This window comes from Moschus berezovskii, chromosome 24, assembly GCF_049115385.1.
Source record: "Moschus berezovskii isolate FMDL1 chromosome 24, NW_MosBer_1.0, whole genome shotgun sequence".
NCBI classification, from domain to species: Eukaryota; Metazoa; Chordata; class Mammalia; order Artiodactyla; family Moschidae; genus Moschus; species Moschus berezovskii.
In genome coordinates, this window is record NC_142483.1 from 46,692,436 (window position 1) to 46,708,058 (window position 15,623).

The window sequence follows — 15,623 nt, forward strand, 5'->3', positions numbered from 1 at the left end:
AAGTCTTGGTGAATAAAGAAGGATGAAACATGCACAGACTCAAACTTAGACTAAGTATATAGTTTAATTTCTACAAGGCCTCCCTTTTAAGTTTTAGGGAATTTAAATGAAGTATATACAAATTAGACATTGCCAATATATACAAAAGTATTTTGTTTTTGAACAATACCAGCTATATCATGTTTCATTTGCAATAAAGAGGACATTACAAAAACAGTCCAATAATGCATTTTCTATTAAGAAGCACAATACACAATGTAATTCAATTTTATTAAAAAATAACTTAAAATACAGAACAATCCCCTTTAGGAAAAAAAGCTATTTCTGTAGTCCATTCAGTAAACACACAAGTTGAATGGTGCAGCTGAGGGCTGTTCTTTTCCATGGAGAAAACAAATGAGGCTTCTAGGGCTCACCTTTTCAGGATAAAATTCTACCCACAGCACAACCTGCAAAGTTATTGCCTGTGGGAGGTAGAATTCTAAAATGCCCTTCCCTCTTTTCATGCCCCAATCCCAGAAACCTGTAAATATATCACTTCTGTGATTACATTCTATGGCACAGCTGACCTTAAATAGGGACCCTGTCTCACACATGAACCGTGATCTAATCACATGAACCTTAAAACAGAGGAGGAAGGCAGAGAGATCTGAAGCATGAGAAGACCCCGATGGGCCATTGCTGGTTTGGAGATGGAGGAAAGCGCACAAGGAGGAATGCGAGCAGCCTTAAGGAGCCAAGAGAGAGGACCCCAGCTGACAGCCAGCAAGGAACTGAATACTGCCAACAACCTGAATTAACCTGGAAGCAGATTCTCCAGAGCCTCCACAAAGGAATGCCGCCCTGCTGACCCTTGATTTCAGCCTTGTGAGACCCTGAGCAGAGAATCCAGCCATATCACACTGGACTCATGAGCTACAGAACTGTTAGCTAAGAAATTAGTATTGCTTTAAGCTGCTACGTTTGAGATAATTTGTTACACAGCAATAGAAAACTAATACACTGCCTAAAGGTAACTTTTCTTAACGTAATTAGATTTGGCAGTTTTGGTTTGAGTTCTAAATGTAGTTTTTTCCACTGAATATTATTAAAGCAATATTCTCCTCTGCAGGCAACTTTTGAGAATGCTCATATGAATCACACATTGTTTTATATTCACCATCAAGTGTTTGCTTGAGTCAGGTCCTACTTTCTAATGTACTCTTATCTATCAACTTGGCAAACGATTGGCCACTTAACCCTGTTTATGAACCTTTTATAGGTGATGGTTTTAATACATCCAAGGTCACCCCTCCATCCATCAGGGGTGGTCAGATCCCTTCAACTGAAGGTTCTTTCCCACTTCCCAAGTATAGCAGGCAAGGGGTAGGATGGCACAAAGTTCTGCATCAAATATCCAATATGAATTTCTTCTGCATAACTGGATAAAACTGGCACTAAGGTGATTAAGTACACTTGGGGAAAAAGCTTAAACTAAAGATAAAAAAACCCAAAATCTCACCAGTTTTTATAGGTCAAATCATTTTTACAGGAACCACCCAAGACACTGAATATGTGTAATCTATGCAATACTGCACACCCTGATTTCCTGTCTGTTGTCATACGTTTACCAATCTCACACAAGGTTTCACTGCGTCACTGCAGGCCACTGAAACAGGGAAACATGCTGGCGGGTGCTAAGAACAGTTCAGCTGCTCTTACATCTCTTCCTTGAAAGGCTTTAAAGTAAAGCCCTGAAAAATGTGTCCAAAATGGTGGCAGGTAGATCTTAGTGCTACTTTTGAAGTCCACTCTCCATTCAACTCTTCCAGGCATCAGTTCAGGGCAGCATACCCAAGTAGTCACGCAACCCTGTGCCAATCCTGCCTGCTCCATGGGCCCCAGCCCACACCTGTGCTTGAGAGAAGCTCTCCAAATAGTTAAAGTGAATATAGCTTACAATGAACCCTACTTGGTGCCAATGAATTTTTTAAAAATTTCTCTCTCTGATGGAATTCTAATGTATAGTATATAAGAATAATGCACCAAAAGTTACCAAGCACCAGAGCATAAACTGGAATAGAACATTTTTTAAAAAAAACAAACTGAACTTCTAATAGTATTTATTAAAAAAGCACATGAAACATTAGGGCTACAGAGACAGTGCAGATATTTATAGTTAAGGCTGATCTATTCTTTTTAACCTCACCCGCCAGCCTGAAATAAGACAGTGGGCTGTATTATGACCACGTTCTTGATCCTCTGAAACAACAAAGAAGAAAGGAGCCACTGCCTTATACTCCTGGTTACCATCAGTATCAATTTTGGGTGGTTTGTTTTTAAGAGCACACATGAATAAGACTGTGTAATTGGTATGGAAGTATTTGGCCACCTTTCACAGTTCTCCTTCAGTTCTATGCTTGGGCAGCATAGATGCTAAAACCTTAAAGATGGGCAAAAAGAATCTGTATTCTAAGAAACACATGAGACAAATAATCTATCTAAAATAATATTGCAAATTATACTTAAATTTCATGATTTCTTGATTCAAGAAAAAGAAATTAATTTCCATAGTTGGCTACTGTAAAATGCGACATACAAATATTTTAAGGAGACGTATCTGTATTTTAAATTCTATGCACATGTAAATGAACAAATAACAATTAAGAAGTGTCTAATTTTCAAATTCATCTCTAATACTGAAATAGAACAACAGACTTCCATTAAGTTTCTTAAATTTTTAAGTTACCAGATATTTACACATAAGATATAATTCGTATTAAAAAAGGGGACACTTTCAACTATATCTGCTGCTTTCACTGGGACTTCGGTGATGAGAGTAACTTCTGTCACTTTCACTGTCAGAGCCATAAGATCTACAACTCCTGTTTAACAAGACAAAACAAATATACAAATACCTTTTAACTCCCAACCCTTTGAATTCCTGTTGAAGCTTCTTTTTTAATATAAGGGGCTTGAAAGCAAGTGACTCGAGGAGGCACAGCATGGTAGAAAAGTACAGTACTGACCATGACAACACTGTGGCCTTTTCAAAGATGTTAGTGACAGATGGTGGCAATACTGAGGTGTAAATAAAGAAACAGCACTTCCTGGGGAATTACTTGAAATCCACTTAAGGAAATGAGAATAACTTTCCATGTTACCCAAAATGAACATCAATATTTAATTAGACTGAAGAAATAAGGGGAAAAAAGGCCAACAAGAGTTTCATTAAAAGACAAGGAAATCAAAAAAAAAAGACAAGGAAATCAAAATCAAATCAAAATGTGAGCCCAATGAGGGGTGAGGGTGAGGTGGGGCAGGGATGGGACCGCTGGGATAGTGAGTCAAGAAGACTTTGGTTATGGTCATCATTCAGTAATTTTGAAGAATATCCACAGAGAGCCAGTCACTTTGCCTGATGCTAAGGGCACACACACAGCAGACTAGAGTTCCCTGGGGCTTGAGGGTAGTCTGGAATAGGGGGTAAGATAAACAAAACACACAGCAGGGAACATATCTCAGGGTGAGCAGTCAGGAAGGGCTTCCCAGGGGCAGTGAGTGGGTTATCTCAAGAGGCAGGATGGGAGATGGTGAAATGGGCATGTGAATCTCTAGGCAGAGAATAAAGGTTCCAGAATGTAAGTGCAGGGAACACAGAAAAGCCCAAGCTGGAGTTGGTAGGTGGAGAGGCCTCCATGCAATACTCAGGAGCATGGACCTGCCCCTAAGGTCACTGGGGTGTACTTGAAGAGTTTCAAATAAGGGAGTGTCTGTATCACACTGAAATTCTATAAGCACCACTGACTGTAACTGCAAGGCACGGGGGTAGTGCAGTGGTGGTGAGGGAAGGTAAAACCAGAAGCCACCAGGAAAGATCTACACAAAAAGTAACCAAAAAGACTTCTGCAATAACTATATCTTACATAAAACATATCTATAAATATATATTAACACATAAAAAACATTTTTTACCATATAAACCAAAAATCCTGCTACTGAAGCAAGTGACTGTGACATTTTATTACATATTTAAAAAATAATACTACCTTTTTAAAATTTAAAACTCTGACAAATTGGCTGTTATTTCTAGCAAGTAACTCTAAAGAATGGGCCACAGTTTGAGTGGTCTTCTCTCTTCACTCTTTCCAAAAGAAATGTTTGTCCAAGGATATGTGAATATTTAAGAACCCACTTTAGATTTAATGTTTAAATACAACCAATAAACATTACCCAATAACTCTTAATACAAAGCCTTTTAATAACTGCCTTTGGACTGATGAAATTCAAGAAGAGAAAGAAGAATTTCTGTCCTAAGATGATGCTTTCTCTTCTATAGCAGTCTATCGCCCCATACCCCAAGTGCCCATAGTAACTTACTCTGTTGCTTGAAAGAACAGAGACCCACCTGGACCGCCTATTGTAGCTTCTGCCTCGGTGATAGCTGTCACTCCTCTGGCTTCTACTTCGGCTCCGACTCCTGCTATAGTAGCTATCATAAGTGTAGGACCTGCTTTAACAGCAATAACAAACACTAAATTTTCCCATTCAAATATTCATATATTCCTATTTCTTCTTAGGTTCTTAAGTGTCCTCATATAACATGGGCACTATATGACAGAATGAAGACATATGTGCATAACATGTACTGGAAACATTTAATAACTGCCCCAAATCAGACTTACCATATTAAACAGAAAAACGTTAATTTCTTTTCTGCATTGAAAAATATCACAAAGTTGACACTGAGTTAGTTCAACTGAATCTGGTGCATCTTATAGGCAATTATAGTCAATAAATCCCTGCCATTACAATTTGACATCAACTATCACTTTTGACACTAGAGCAAAATGAGTCAACAAATAAAAACTGTTTAAAAAGTCAAAGACATGCTTTCCCATGAAATACAACACCTTTAAAAAGGGAATTAAGGGGTGGTTTCCCAGTCCCTGTCCATACCTGGACCGACTATGGGGATCATACGAGCTGCTCCTGGATCTGCTCCTGCTGGACGTCCTAAGAGTAACCACATGAGGGATCGTCAATTTGCAGATCAGGATAGGCTACATACTAAGAAGAAAACACAATGAAATCCAGCAGCTATATTTATTTCATTTTTCATATTAAAAGCATACTGGATTTTTTTTTTTTAAAGCCTGCTGGGTTTCACAGGAAAGGTTTTAAGTTTTACATAATTCTTCTATGAGGTGCACATAAAGAAAGTCACTGGGGAAGAACTGGGTGGGGAATGGGAAGACACAGGTGGGACACTGGTTTGGTATTGAGCAATGACAAGACCCTTTTCAACAGCTACTCCACTCTGCCTGTGTAGGCAGACAGATGGGAAAGCACATTGTAGGATGGGATTCACGAGCTCACCTATGACTTTTGTAACTGCGGTAGGAACTGCTCCGGCTTCTTGTGCGGCCTCTGCTATACCACCCTCTGCTACGACTTCTAGAGTAGCTTCTTGATCTACAATTAAGAGTGGAAAAAATATAATTATATTAACTCATTATGCTGTTAAGATTAATTACTAGTAAGGCAGGAGTGGGAAAACCCAATAGAGGAAAGGTCTTTGGAAAGGTCTCTCATAAACTCCTCATAGCAGGTATGACAAGAGATGGCTAATGAGAGTTTAAACTGAACAGAATGAAATAAAGAAAAGGCTGATACAGGTATGTTCACAGAAGCCATTTCTGTAACACCAGCAAGAGGAAACAATTCAAATCTTCATTAACAGCAGAATGGGTTTAAAAAAAGTTAACACAGATATATACTGAAATATCCTAAAGTAGGAAAATTAACTACATTTACATGTATCAACACAGTTAAATCTTGGGAACATAATGTTGAGTGAAAAAGGCAAATGTAGAACATCTATACATATAAAAAAGGATTCTATTTGAAAACAACAAAAATCATTATATATAGATAGAAACATTTACAGAAAGACAACAAAGAAAAACAAGAAAATTATAATAGAAGTTTACAATAATATTTAACTCTTGGAGAGAAGAGAGAAAGTAGGGTAGCTTCAGGTTGGGCTCTATTATGTCAAAGCTCTATTTTTTAAGATAGAAAATTGTTTTGTTTTATACTTTAATCATTAAAAAATTTACACCTATTTAATATTTAATAAAACAAACAAGAAACTTAATGCAATTTTGCCCCCACCCTGCATTCACTTGGCTCCAAACCCTTTTCCTCCTAGTTTGCACCTGTCATCCAGGATCAGAACATTACCCCTGTGTATATGTCAGACTTTATTTTTATTTTTTTGGGCTCCAAAATCACTTCGGATGCTGATTGCAGCCATGAAATTAAAAGACGCTTGCTCCTTGGAAGGAAAGTTATGACCAGCCTAGATAGCATATTAAAAAGCAGAGACATTACTTGGCCAACAAAGGTCCGTCTAGTCAAGGCTATGGTTTTTCCCATGGTCATGTATGGATGTGAGAGTTGGACTGTCAAGAAAGCTGAGCGCCGAAGAATTGATGCTTTTGAACTGTGGTGCTGGAGAAGACTCTTGAGAGTCCCTTGGACTGCAAGGAAATCCAACCAGTCCATTCTAAAAGAGATCAGTCCTGGGTGTTCATTGGAAGGACTTATGCTGAAGCTGAAACTCCAATACTCTGGCCACCTCATGCGACGAGTTGACTCACTGGAAAAGACTCTGATGCTGGGAGGGATTGGGGGTAGGAGGAGACGGGGACGGCAGAGAACGAGATGGCTGGATGGCATCACCGACTCGATGGACATGAGTCTGAGTGAACTCCGGGAGTTGGTGATGGACAGGGAGGCCTGGCGTGCTATGGTTCTTGGGGTCGCAAAGAGTTGGACATGACTGAGTGACTGAACTGAATTGAACTGAACTGATACGCTACTTACGGAATAGCTTCACAGGTCGTAGTTAGTATATACTTATGTTCCGGAAGACAGGTGCAGTTTATTTGCAAAGACATTCTGTTCTCATAAGATTCTAGTCATTTACTCAAACAATTATAGGGTAACTCTGTGAGGTGACTGAAAGATGAGTAGCAAACAGTCCTTGATTCCAGCGAGTTCATAGGCCAGAAGGGGAGTCAGGCCTGGGTGGGTAACCGAAATAGGGAGGCACAGTTTAGCTATCTCAAGTCTACCACCTGTGGGCTGCTCAACTTAAGAGCAAAATTCTCAGCATTTCTGAAATGAAATACTACCCAAGGCAGGGGTAGGAAGAAAGATGACAGTGAGCAGAACCACCAACAGCTCAGAGTTATCTGAGGGTGAATGCTAGGTAGACAATGAGCAGACAGCAGACTGGAGAAACTAAACAGGCACCTGTATCTAGAATATGAACCTAGAGAGAAAAGGGTAGAATTCACCAGCTCTCTGGGGCTTGCCGTGAATCAGAGCAGGAGGAAGAAGAAAAGCCCACACTCAAGCATGGAATGGTCTGAGGGATGAGGAGAGCCAGCAGAGGGCGTTCAGAAGGACTGAAAACATGCCCTGGCGCTGGCCATACAGAAGTACCTGAAAATCTTAAGTCAGCTGAATGAGATGAGGGGAGGGAAGGCACAGACTACATACTGCAAGCAATTGAAGAGTAAATGGGAGATGGTTATTACAGATGGTAAATGTTGGTTCCTATTTTTAAAGAAATCTGGTAAGGGAAAAAAACGACTGATAAAAAACTAGGAAGAATAGATTCTTAGTCTATTTAAGTTAAAGTGATGAAAATCAAGCACAAAATAATAAAGGATATGAGTAAGAGGCAGTGAGGTAAAACCATGAAAAGTTTACAAGAAAAGAATAGAAATTAGTTAACTTCATACCACCATCACCGTTTTTCTCAGTGGTAAAAATGCTCATTCTCTGCATTATCCAGTCTATGTCAATGACAAAAGTTAGATGTAACTTGAACCAAAAATCAATCAATCAAAAGATGATCATTTTTTACCATTTCCTGCCCCTTGAATAAAGATCAACTAGATGCATGTCTTGGGGCAGCTAACTTTGCCTCTCTGGCCCTCACCTTCCACTTGTATAAAATGGAGGGTTAAATGACTAATTTCTAAATCCGACATATTCCGTAAATGCAAGATTCCCTTCTAAGGCATGACTGATAGCAGAGAGTGGGCTTACAGCTCTAAAGATGGAGACCCTGTCCCCTATCATGGCAATGCATTGCAAATACCAGGGAGCTTTAACTAATAGCAATAGTTTTTTACCCTGAGCCCAAACTTCTTCCCCTGAAATCTCTACTCCTAGTGTCTTCAGTCTGCTCTGTGAATCACACAACACAAGCCTTCTCCTAATTTCCTCCCAGGTATTTGGAAATAGTGATCTTGTCCCTAACTCTGATGTTCTTCCAAACAAAACGGTAATGGACGCTGCTTGGGAGACAAAAAGGCAAGAGAGTAACACTCACCGATAAGATGATGTGGAACTTCTAGATCGACTTCTTGAGTGACTATAGGAGACAGACCTTGTTCTGTGTCTTGATTTGGTCTCAGACTTACTTCTAGATCTACTTGGACTCCTGGACTGGCTATCACCATCTCGACTAGGTGTCTGTTCATCACTTGAACTCTCTTGATTTCTTGGCCTCCGGTTTAAGCGTGCCGTCTTTCTTACTTCATCGAAGAGAGACCCAGGCCGAACTTTATTTTTGCTTTTAATTTCTATTCTCAAACCCTGTGGTTTCATTTCAGGCATAGCAGTCAATGCCTTAACGTCTGTAGCACTGGATGTGGTAGCAGATGGTGCTGCCAGGTTCCCCACACCTTGCAGGGGCTTCCATTTATTATCCATGAGGCTGGTCTGGCTTTTCTCAGCTACCTCTTTCTTTATGGTACTTTCTACAGCACTGGCCAAGCTGACAGAGCTGCTGTCCTGTTTGCCCATCTCACTCACCATTTTGATTTCTGACGTGCTGCTTTCCTGTTTTCTCAACTCTGCCTCAGGATACTCTGCTGGCATATCCTGCTTTAGAATAATGCTTATATCTGGGGTATCAAGCCTTGAATTTCCTAGAGGGGAAGCCCCCTCGGCTTTTGCTGGGGAGCTCCGATCAGGAGTGCAAATCTCCATGTTGTCATCTGCTTGAAGCATATCCTCTGCTCCGCTTGGGATGCTCTCTTCAATATGCTGAATGTTTGGGGGAGAACTGACTACATTTTCATCACTGTTTACAGTTACAGGAGAAATGTTGAGTTTAACATCATCTTTAGTAGGCTGATCAATATCTGATGAAACTGTTGTGCTATGTTTACCTGAAAGGCTGCTGTCTTCACAGGGCTTCTCAGTTTGGGGAATATTTTCTTTTATGGTTTCACTGTTTCCAGAAACTTGTTTTTTCTCTTTCGCCTCCGGAGTAACTTGCTTTTCATTAATCTCCTCCTCCTCCTCTTCACCAAATTCTAGTGGAGGCTGCCAGTGAAACGCTTGTTTTCGTTTTGGAGTCTTGTGCTTTTTATCTTTTTTCCCTTTTAATTTCTCCTTTGCTTTTTTGGTATGTTCCCTTTTAATATTCTCCTTTGAGCTGTGTTTATGCTTGTGTGGCTTTCCTCCAGTGTTTTCTGAATTGGAATAGAATCCCTCAGAATCAGAGGTTGACGAACGCTGTTTGCTTGATTTCCAGGCACTGTTACCATCAGGCAGTAAAGTATTTGCTGAAGACTTAGTTGTGGGTTTGGCTTTGATGTGAATTTCACCAGACTCTGACTCAGAATCCGAAGTGGCCTCACCTTCCTCCTTATCAGAAGATGGCCGGGGACTATTTTTATTGTTTTTAGTTACATCTCGTTCAGAATTTGACTCAGAGTCCCATTTACTCCCAGCATAATTCTTCCTTTTGGGCTTACTGCTATTTCTAAAGTGATCAGAAAGATTTTCTTTCAAAGTTCTTTTTTTTGAACGAGGGCATTCCCGTTCAGGCTTAGATTTCTCTTCATCTCTGTTTCTCTCTTGTTTATTATTCACTTCCATTTGGACTTGCTTCTCCTGGGCTGAGTTCATAACCTGAACACTTGACTGTTCACTGTCTGAAGAGTAATCTAAAGATGATCTGCTTTCACTGTACTTTCTATGACATGAAGACTTGTCTCTGCCTTTGACATATCTGTTATGAAGTGCTTTTTCAGAGCTGCTGCTGTGCCTTCTATTTGAGGTGTAACTTTTTTTCCCACTGGATCTAAATCTTCTCTTGGCTCGTCTTCCATCATCACTGCTGACAGAAGAGTATGAAGATGATCTACTACACCGTGAATGGTCACTGTATTTATTTCGTGAATGAGATCTAGATGAGGGAGACCTAGACCGTGAATGTGAACTAGCTAAACTTCGAGACCTTGTGTATGATCTCGAATAAGATCTACTCCTAGAAGATCTGCTCCTTGACCTTGGTGAACTTTCGGAACTTCTATCACTGTATTTTGAATAAGCACTACGATCACTTTCTGAATTTTTTTCTCTTTTATGGTAGGACGATGAACTACCAGTCTCTTTAATACTTGCTAAACTATAAGTGCTTTGGATGGGCAGCAAATGGGTTGTTTTAGCTTTCATTTCCTGGATTCGTTCATAAGAGGGCTTCCAGGGCTTCTGCCCAGGCTTCCACCTTGAAGGAGGAGGGCTGTCACTCAATGGTATAACAGGAATATTTTCTGACACCACTGGTTGTACTACAACACTTTCATTTTGTGTCACTGTTGCTCTTAAAGGTTCTGTTTTAACAGGTTTATTTTCACTTAACTGAGAGGCTGTTCTTCTTGGTGATTTTGATGCTGTTCTTTGGTGCCCCGACTTAGAACTAGATCTGGACTTTGATCTACTTCGAGAATGTGATGAAGATTTTGAGGCAGTCCTTGATCTTGAGCTTCCTCTAGAATAAGACTGCGAGTGAGATTTTGATCTGTATGAGTCTCTGCTGGAATGGGTTGAAGAGCTCTGGTCATCCTTATCAGATTTAGACCAATCCCTCTTGGACGAGTGATGAGATGATGACGAGGAAGAATGAGATCTCCTTTCTCTATCACATGAGGATTTCACTTGTCGGGTTGAAGATTTTAAGGATTCTATGTCAGACGGTACAATAATCCTTCTCTTCTTAGTCTGCTTGTGCCTTCTGCAATGTTTCTGCTTTTTAGCTTTCTTTTTATGCTTAACCTTTTTCTCTTTTCTGCGTTTTTTATGGTGACCATCAGAGTGTCTTGCTGTACTCAGATCTGAATAATATCCATTATAGGACCACGATCGGGATCTCTGGGACAAGCTCCTTTCATCCCATCGGCTTGAAGAGGGGTCACTTAACCTATAAAAACGACATAATATGCAGGCAGTTATTTACAAGCATGTTTTCCATGGTTTAAAATTGAAACACATTTGTTGTCAATACTAGGCATCAACAAAAGCCTAGTTAACAACCAAGTACTAACTCTATTAATGCTTTAAGCACATGTAAGAAGGATAAAGCAAATAGTTGATAGGCCTGGTCCTGAAATTATAAAACTTCAAAGAAACAACTATTAACAGATTCACTTACAAAAGGATTTTTCCAGAGTCAAATCAGGAATTTTCAGATTTGATAGGAAAATACTTTTGAAAAGCAAACCAACTAATTACAAAAGCACTGCTGACCTACCAGATTCCTGGCTTTGATCTGCTAAATAATGCTCTGCCTCCAGGAATAATTTCTGAGGGAGTCAAATCAAAGTCCCAAACAATTTGCTGATTCTCTGTAGATACAGGATAACTGCCAAAACTTTAAGAGATGCCTCCTTTTTTGGGCTGCATGGCTTGTGAGATCTTAGTTCCCTGACCAGGGATGGAACCTGGGACCTGGCAGTGAAAGCTCCAAGTCCTAATCATTCAATCACCAGGGAATTCATGACAAGTCTCTTTTTCTTTTTTAAAAAAATAACCTTATTTATTTTTGGCTGTGCTGGGCTTCACTGTTGCATGTGCTTTCTCTAGTTGTAGCGAGTGGAGGCTATTCTCAAGTTGCACTGCGTGGGCTTCTCATTATGGTGGCTTCTCTTGCACAGGCTCTAGGGCACATGGGTTTAAGTAGTTGCAGCTCCTAGGCACAGACTCAACAGTTGTGGCACACAGGCTTAGTTGCTCCAAGGCGTGTAAGATCTTCCCAGATCAGGGATTGAACCCGTATCTCCTACACTGGCAGGCAGATTCTTTACCACTGAGCTACCAGGGAGGTCTGCCTCTTCTTAAGAAACTAGCATGACTATTGTTTTATCTCAGGCTCATAGAGGTAATCATAGACTTTCCCTTAAGGTTTTAGTTAAACTACTTAGTACAGAAATTGGGGGAAAAGTACACGAAAACGAAGATGCAGGCTTTACAATATCATTGCTAATGTCAGGGCTCAAAACTGTTCTCAGTGCTACCATATCTATACCGCTTGCACACAGCAGATCACACCATGTCCTCCCTCTTTTAACTCTGAACCATTCCGCTAGATGGCCACAGAGAAAGAGAATTCTACCAGGAACAATTACACAGGGTCCCATTGGTATATTTTGCACTAGCTATCTGGAGCCAGCCCCACTTCTAAAATAGATATTCCACTGTGGAGTGTCACTGAAGACAAGAGATGAGTATCCTGCTGAAGAAGCAACAGTCCCTAGGGTCAGAAGTTAACACACACCCTGGCTACAAATTTTCTTATCTACCCATTAGTGATTACAAAAAAAAAGGCTATGTAATTTTTTAAAATAACGTCCTGATTATTGCTAAAATTAAACAAGAAATCTTCAAGAAATTCAGTAGGGTAATGGTGTTTATTGGAAGGTCTGATACTAAAGCTGCAACTGCAATACTTTGGCCACCTCATGCGACGAGTTGACTCACTGGAAAAGACTCTGATGCTGGGAAAGGTTGGGGGCGGGAGGAGAAGGGGACGACGGAGAATGAGATGGCTGGATGGCATCACCGACTCTGTGGACATGAGTTTGAGTGAACTCCGGGAGTTAGTGATGGACAGGGAGGCCTGGCGTGCTGTGATTTATGGGGTCGCGGAGAGCCGGACACAACTGAGCGACTGAACTGAATGGTCTTGTGAGAGAAAATAGAATTTTGATTTAAAAGTATCCAAAGCCAATCAGCCCTCCTTCCATTTCATCAAGCATTCCCAAATGTATTCTCTGGTCACAATCTAATTTTAAACATAAATATTCAGTGAAAACTCCAGAAGTATGTCTCTATCCCCTTAAGACTTACAATGTAGCAGAGATAGGCTTGTACTTATACTTACTTATCTCCTTTACTCCATTTTTCTCCACTAGGTGGTCTGTATGCTCTTAATCTCTGCATTTCTTCTTTCCAGTGAGGAGGAGTTTCACTGCTATCATCATCATCTGATTCAGAACAGGATCTTGATCTTGGAGGTGTGTGATAGCGCTTTAAAAACAATGTTAGGAATAACTATTTAAAAAATACTTCCCAACTGTAATCTGCTATAGGACAGGTAAGTATAAGACTCAATCTTGGATGCCATTCAAATGCAATAATGACTGAAGTACCATAAGGATGGTATAAAGTTAAATCAAACTAAAAGAAATAGGAAAGGCAGATATTCATCTGTAATCACACATAAGCTTTTCCTTAGAAGTCCTAATGGTTATACTCATTAGCTTATTCAACATACTAAGATTTCTCAACATACTATTTCACATTCATTTCAATATTTAAACCCATTCAAACATAGCAGTAAACACTGATCTAACAGCAGTGCCTTCGCATAACTATTTATTAATTAAGAGAATACAACTAGCTCCTTGGATAGACTTTGGACTATACCTAAGATTAAAGCTAGGATCTGTCTACAGGTAAAAACATTTTACTGCTCAGATAACTAATTTGAAAAAAATTAAGTTTTAACACACATACAATTGTGCCCCTTCCTTTAATCTTCCGTCCAGACTTTGACACAGATGGTTTTTGGTCACTTACAATGGGTGTAACATCAGGAATTTTCCTGGAAAAGAAGATTGAAAATTAAAAATAAGCAAATGCTAGGCAGTTTTCTCAGTGTGTAAATGCAAAATTTATGCTCCTTTAATACAAAAACAGTTCATTTAGATCTAATACTTTTATAGAATGAGGCACTCCACATGACCTAATTTTCTAAGCAAATCCTCTGTTATTTTTTAAATCTTTATCAGAGTACAGATGATTTACAATGTTTTGCTAGTTTCAGGTGTACAGCAAAGTGAATCAGTTATTTATATATACATATATCCACTCTTTTTTGAAATTCTTTTCCTAGATAGGCCATCACAGAGAATATTGAGTGGAGTTTCCTGTGCTAAAAGTAGGTTGTCATCAAAATGTCCTTTAAGTAAATGTTAATAGATACCATTAAAGGCATTATTAGTTCATTTAATTCTCATAACAATACTATGAGGTAGGTACTATTATCAACTCCTTTTTAAAAATAAAGAATTTTAAGATTACGGTTAAGAATGTTGTCTAATGTCACATAGAGAAGTGAAACATGACTTTTACAACCATGATATAACAGGGTTTTCCTAGCCAGGAATCTGGCTCCAGATAAATATACAATGCCACTATAAGAAAACCTTAACTAAAAAGTATATTATAGTTTTTTCGGTCATTTCATATTCATGATATCATTTGATTCTCACAATGAAAGAAGCAGGTACTCTTGGTAGACAACTGTTCACCTCATTTTCCTCATGAACAACAAATCACTGAACCAAATGACCTGCCTCTAACTGTTCAGCATGAATTAATGTTCATCTGGGTATCTTTTAGATGCTGATCCAACTTTGCCTCTCTCCACCTCCCCCACAACATTCCAATTTACTCTGCTGTATGGCCCAGAAACTGGTATTTTTAAAAGCTTGCCAAATTACACTGAAGTGCAGCTGAAGATGAGAACAAATGAATTAGAGCAAGTGTAGAAACCAGCTTCTGCTAAACAAAGTATAAGTGATAATGAGCTTAACTGCTGGCAAATTCAGTAAGATGGCAAGCTCTCTAAGGCTGACAGTCCCTGTTTCTTATCCTTTCATATTGCATATCTTGCATTCTTAGCACATTAATTTTAGCTCCCAAGTGACTGATCAAATCTCAAGCATTCTAATGAAATAGATCAACTTCCTATCTTTGTTATGACACAACTACCTACCAATTATGATTTAAAATAATTCTGCAGGATACAACTTCCAAATATATTGTGTAACCAAAGAGGAGTGATGACCAAATAAACTTACCAATGATATTCAACCATAAATACAAGACAGTGGTATAAACTACTTTAAAAAATTACCAGATAATAGGGGTCATCAAACTTTTTCTTAAAAGTCCAAGAGAAAGTATTTTAGGATTTCTAGGCCAAGAAAATTAAAGATGATTATATAACAAAAAGAAAACAAGTTTTCACAAATGTTTTATCAATGAAATTTGAAATATAATACACTGTGATGTGTAGTGCACGGAACAGCATATATACTAATGACAGCACCACATACAAACTCTCTGCAACTCCTCAATCCTGCTGCTATAGTATAAAAACAGCCCAAGAAAATAGTGAACAAATGGATGTGGCTGTGTTCCAGTAAAACTTTATGGACACCGAAATTCGAATTTCATGTAATTTTCATGTATCACAAAATATT

The 15,623-nt window shown here is 39.2% G+C and overlaps 1 protein-coding gene across 7 annotated transcripts in view; it reads right to left on the bottom strand.

The window, feature by feature from the left end:
• Positions 1 to 251: 251 nt before the first annotated feature.
• Positions 252 to 15,623, bottom strand: part of NKTR (natural killer cell triggering receptor) — a 38,036-nt gene continuing 22,664 nt past the window's right edge. For 4 of the 7 annotated variants that reach the window (XM_055414513.2, XM_088831881.1, XM_088831882.1 and 1 more), the window contains 6 exons: positions 13,870 to 13,957; positions 13,235 to 13,380; positions 8,393 to 11,275; positions 5,359 to 5,454; positions 4,939 to 4,995; positions 2,871 to 4,492 (listed from right to left, as the gene is read on the bottom strand). In XM_055414513.2, the coding sequence (XP_055270488.2) occupies positions 4,189 to 4,492; positions 4,939 to 4,995; positions 5,359 to 5,454; positions 8,393 to 11,275; positions 13,235 to 13,380; positions 13,870 to 13,957 (3,574 nt within the window). In that variant the 3' untranslated portion in view covers positions 2,871 to 4,188. The other 3 variants (XM_055414517.2, XM_055414516.2, XM_055414515.2) reach the window with 3 other exon arrangements.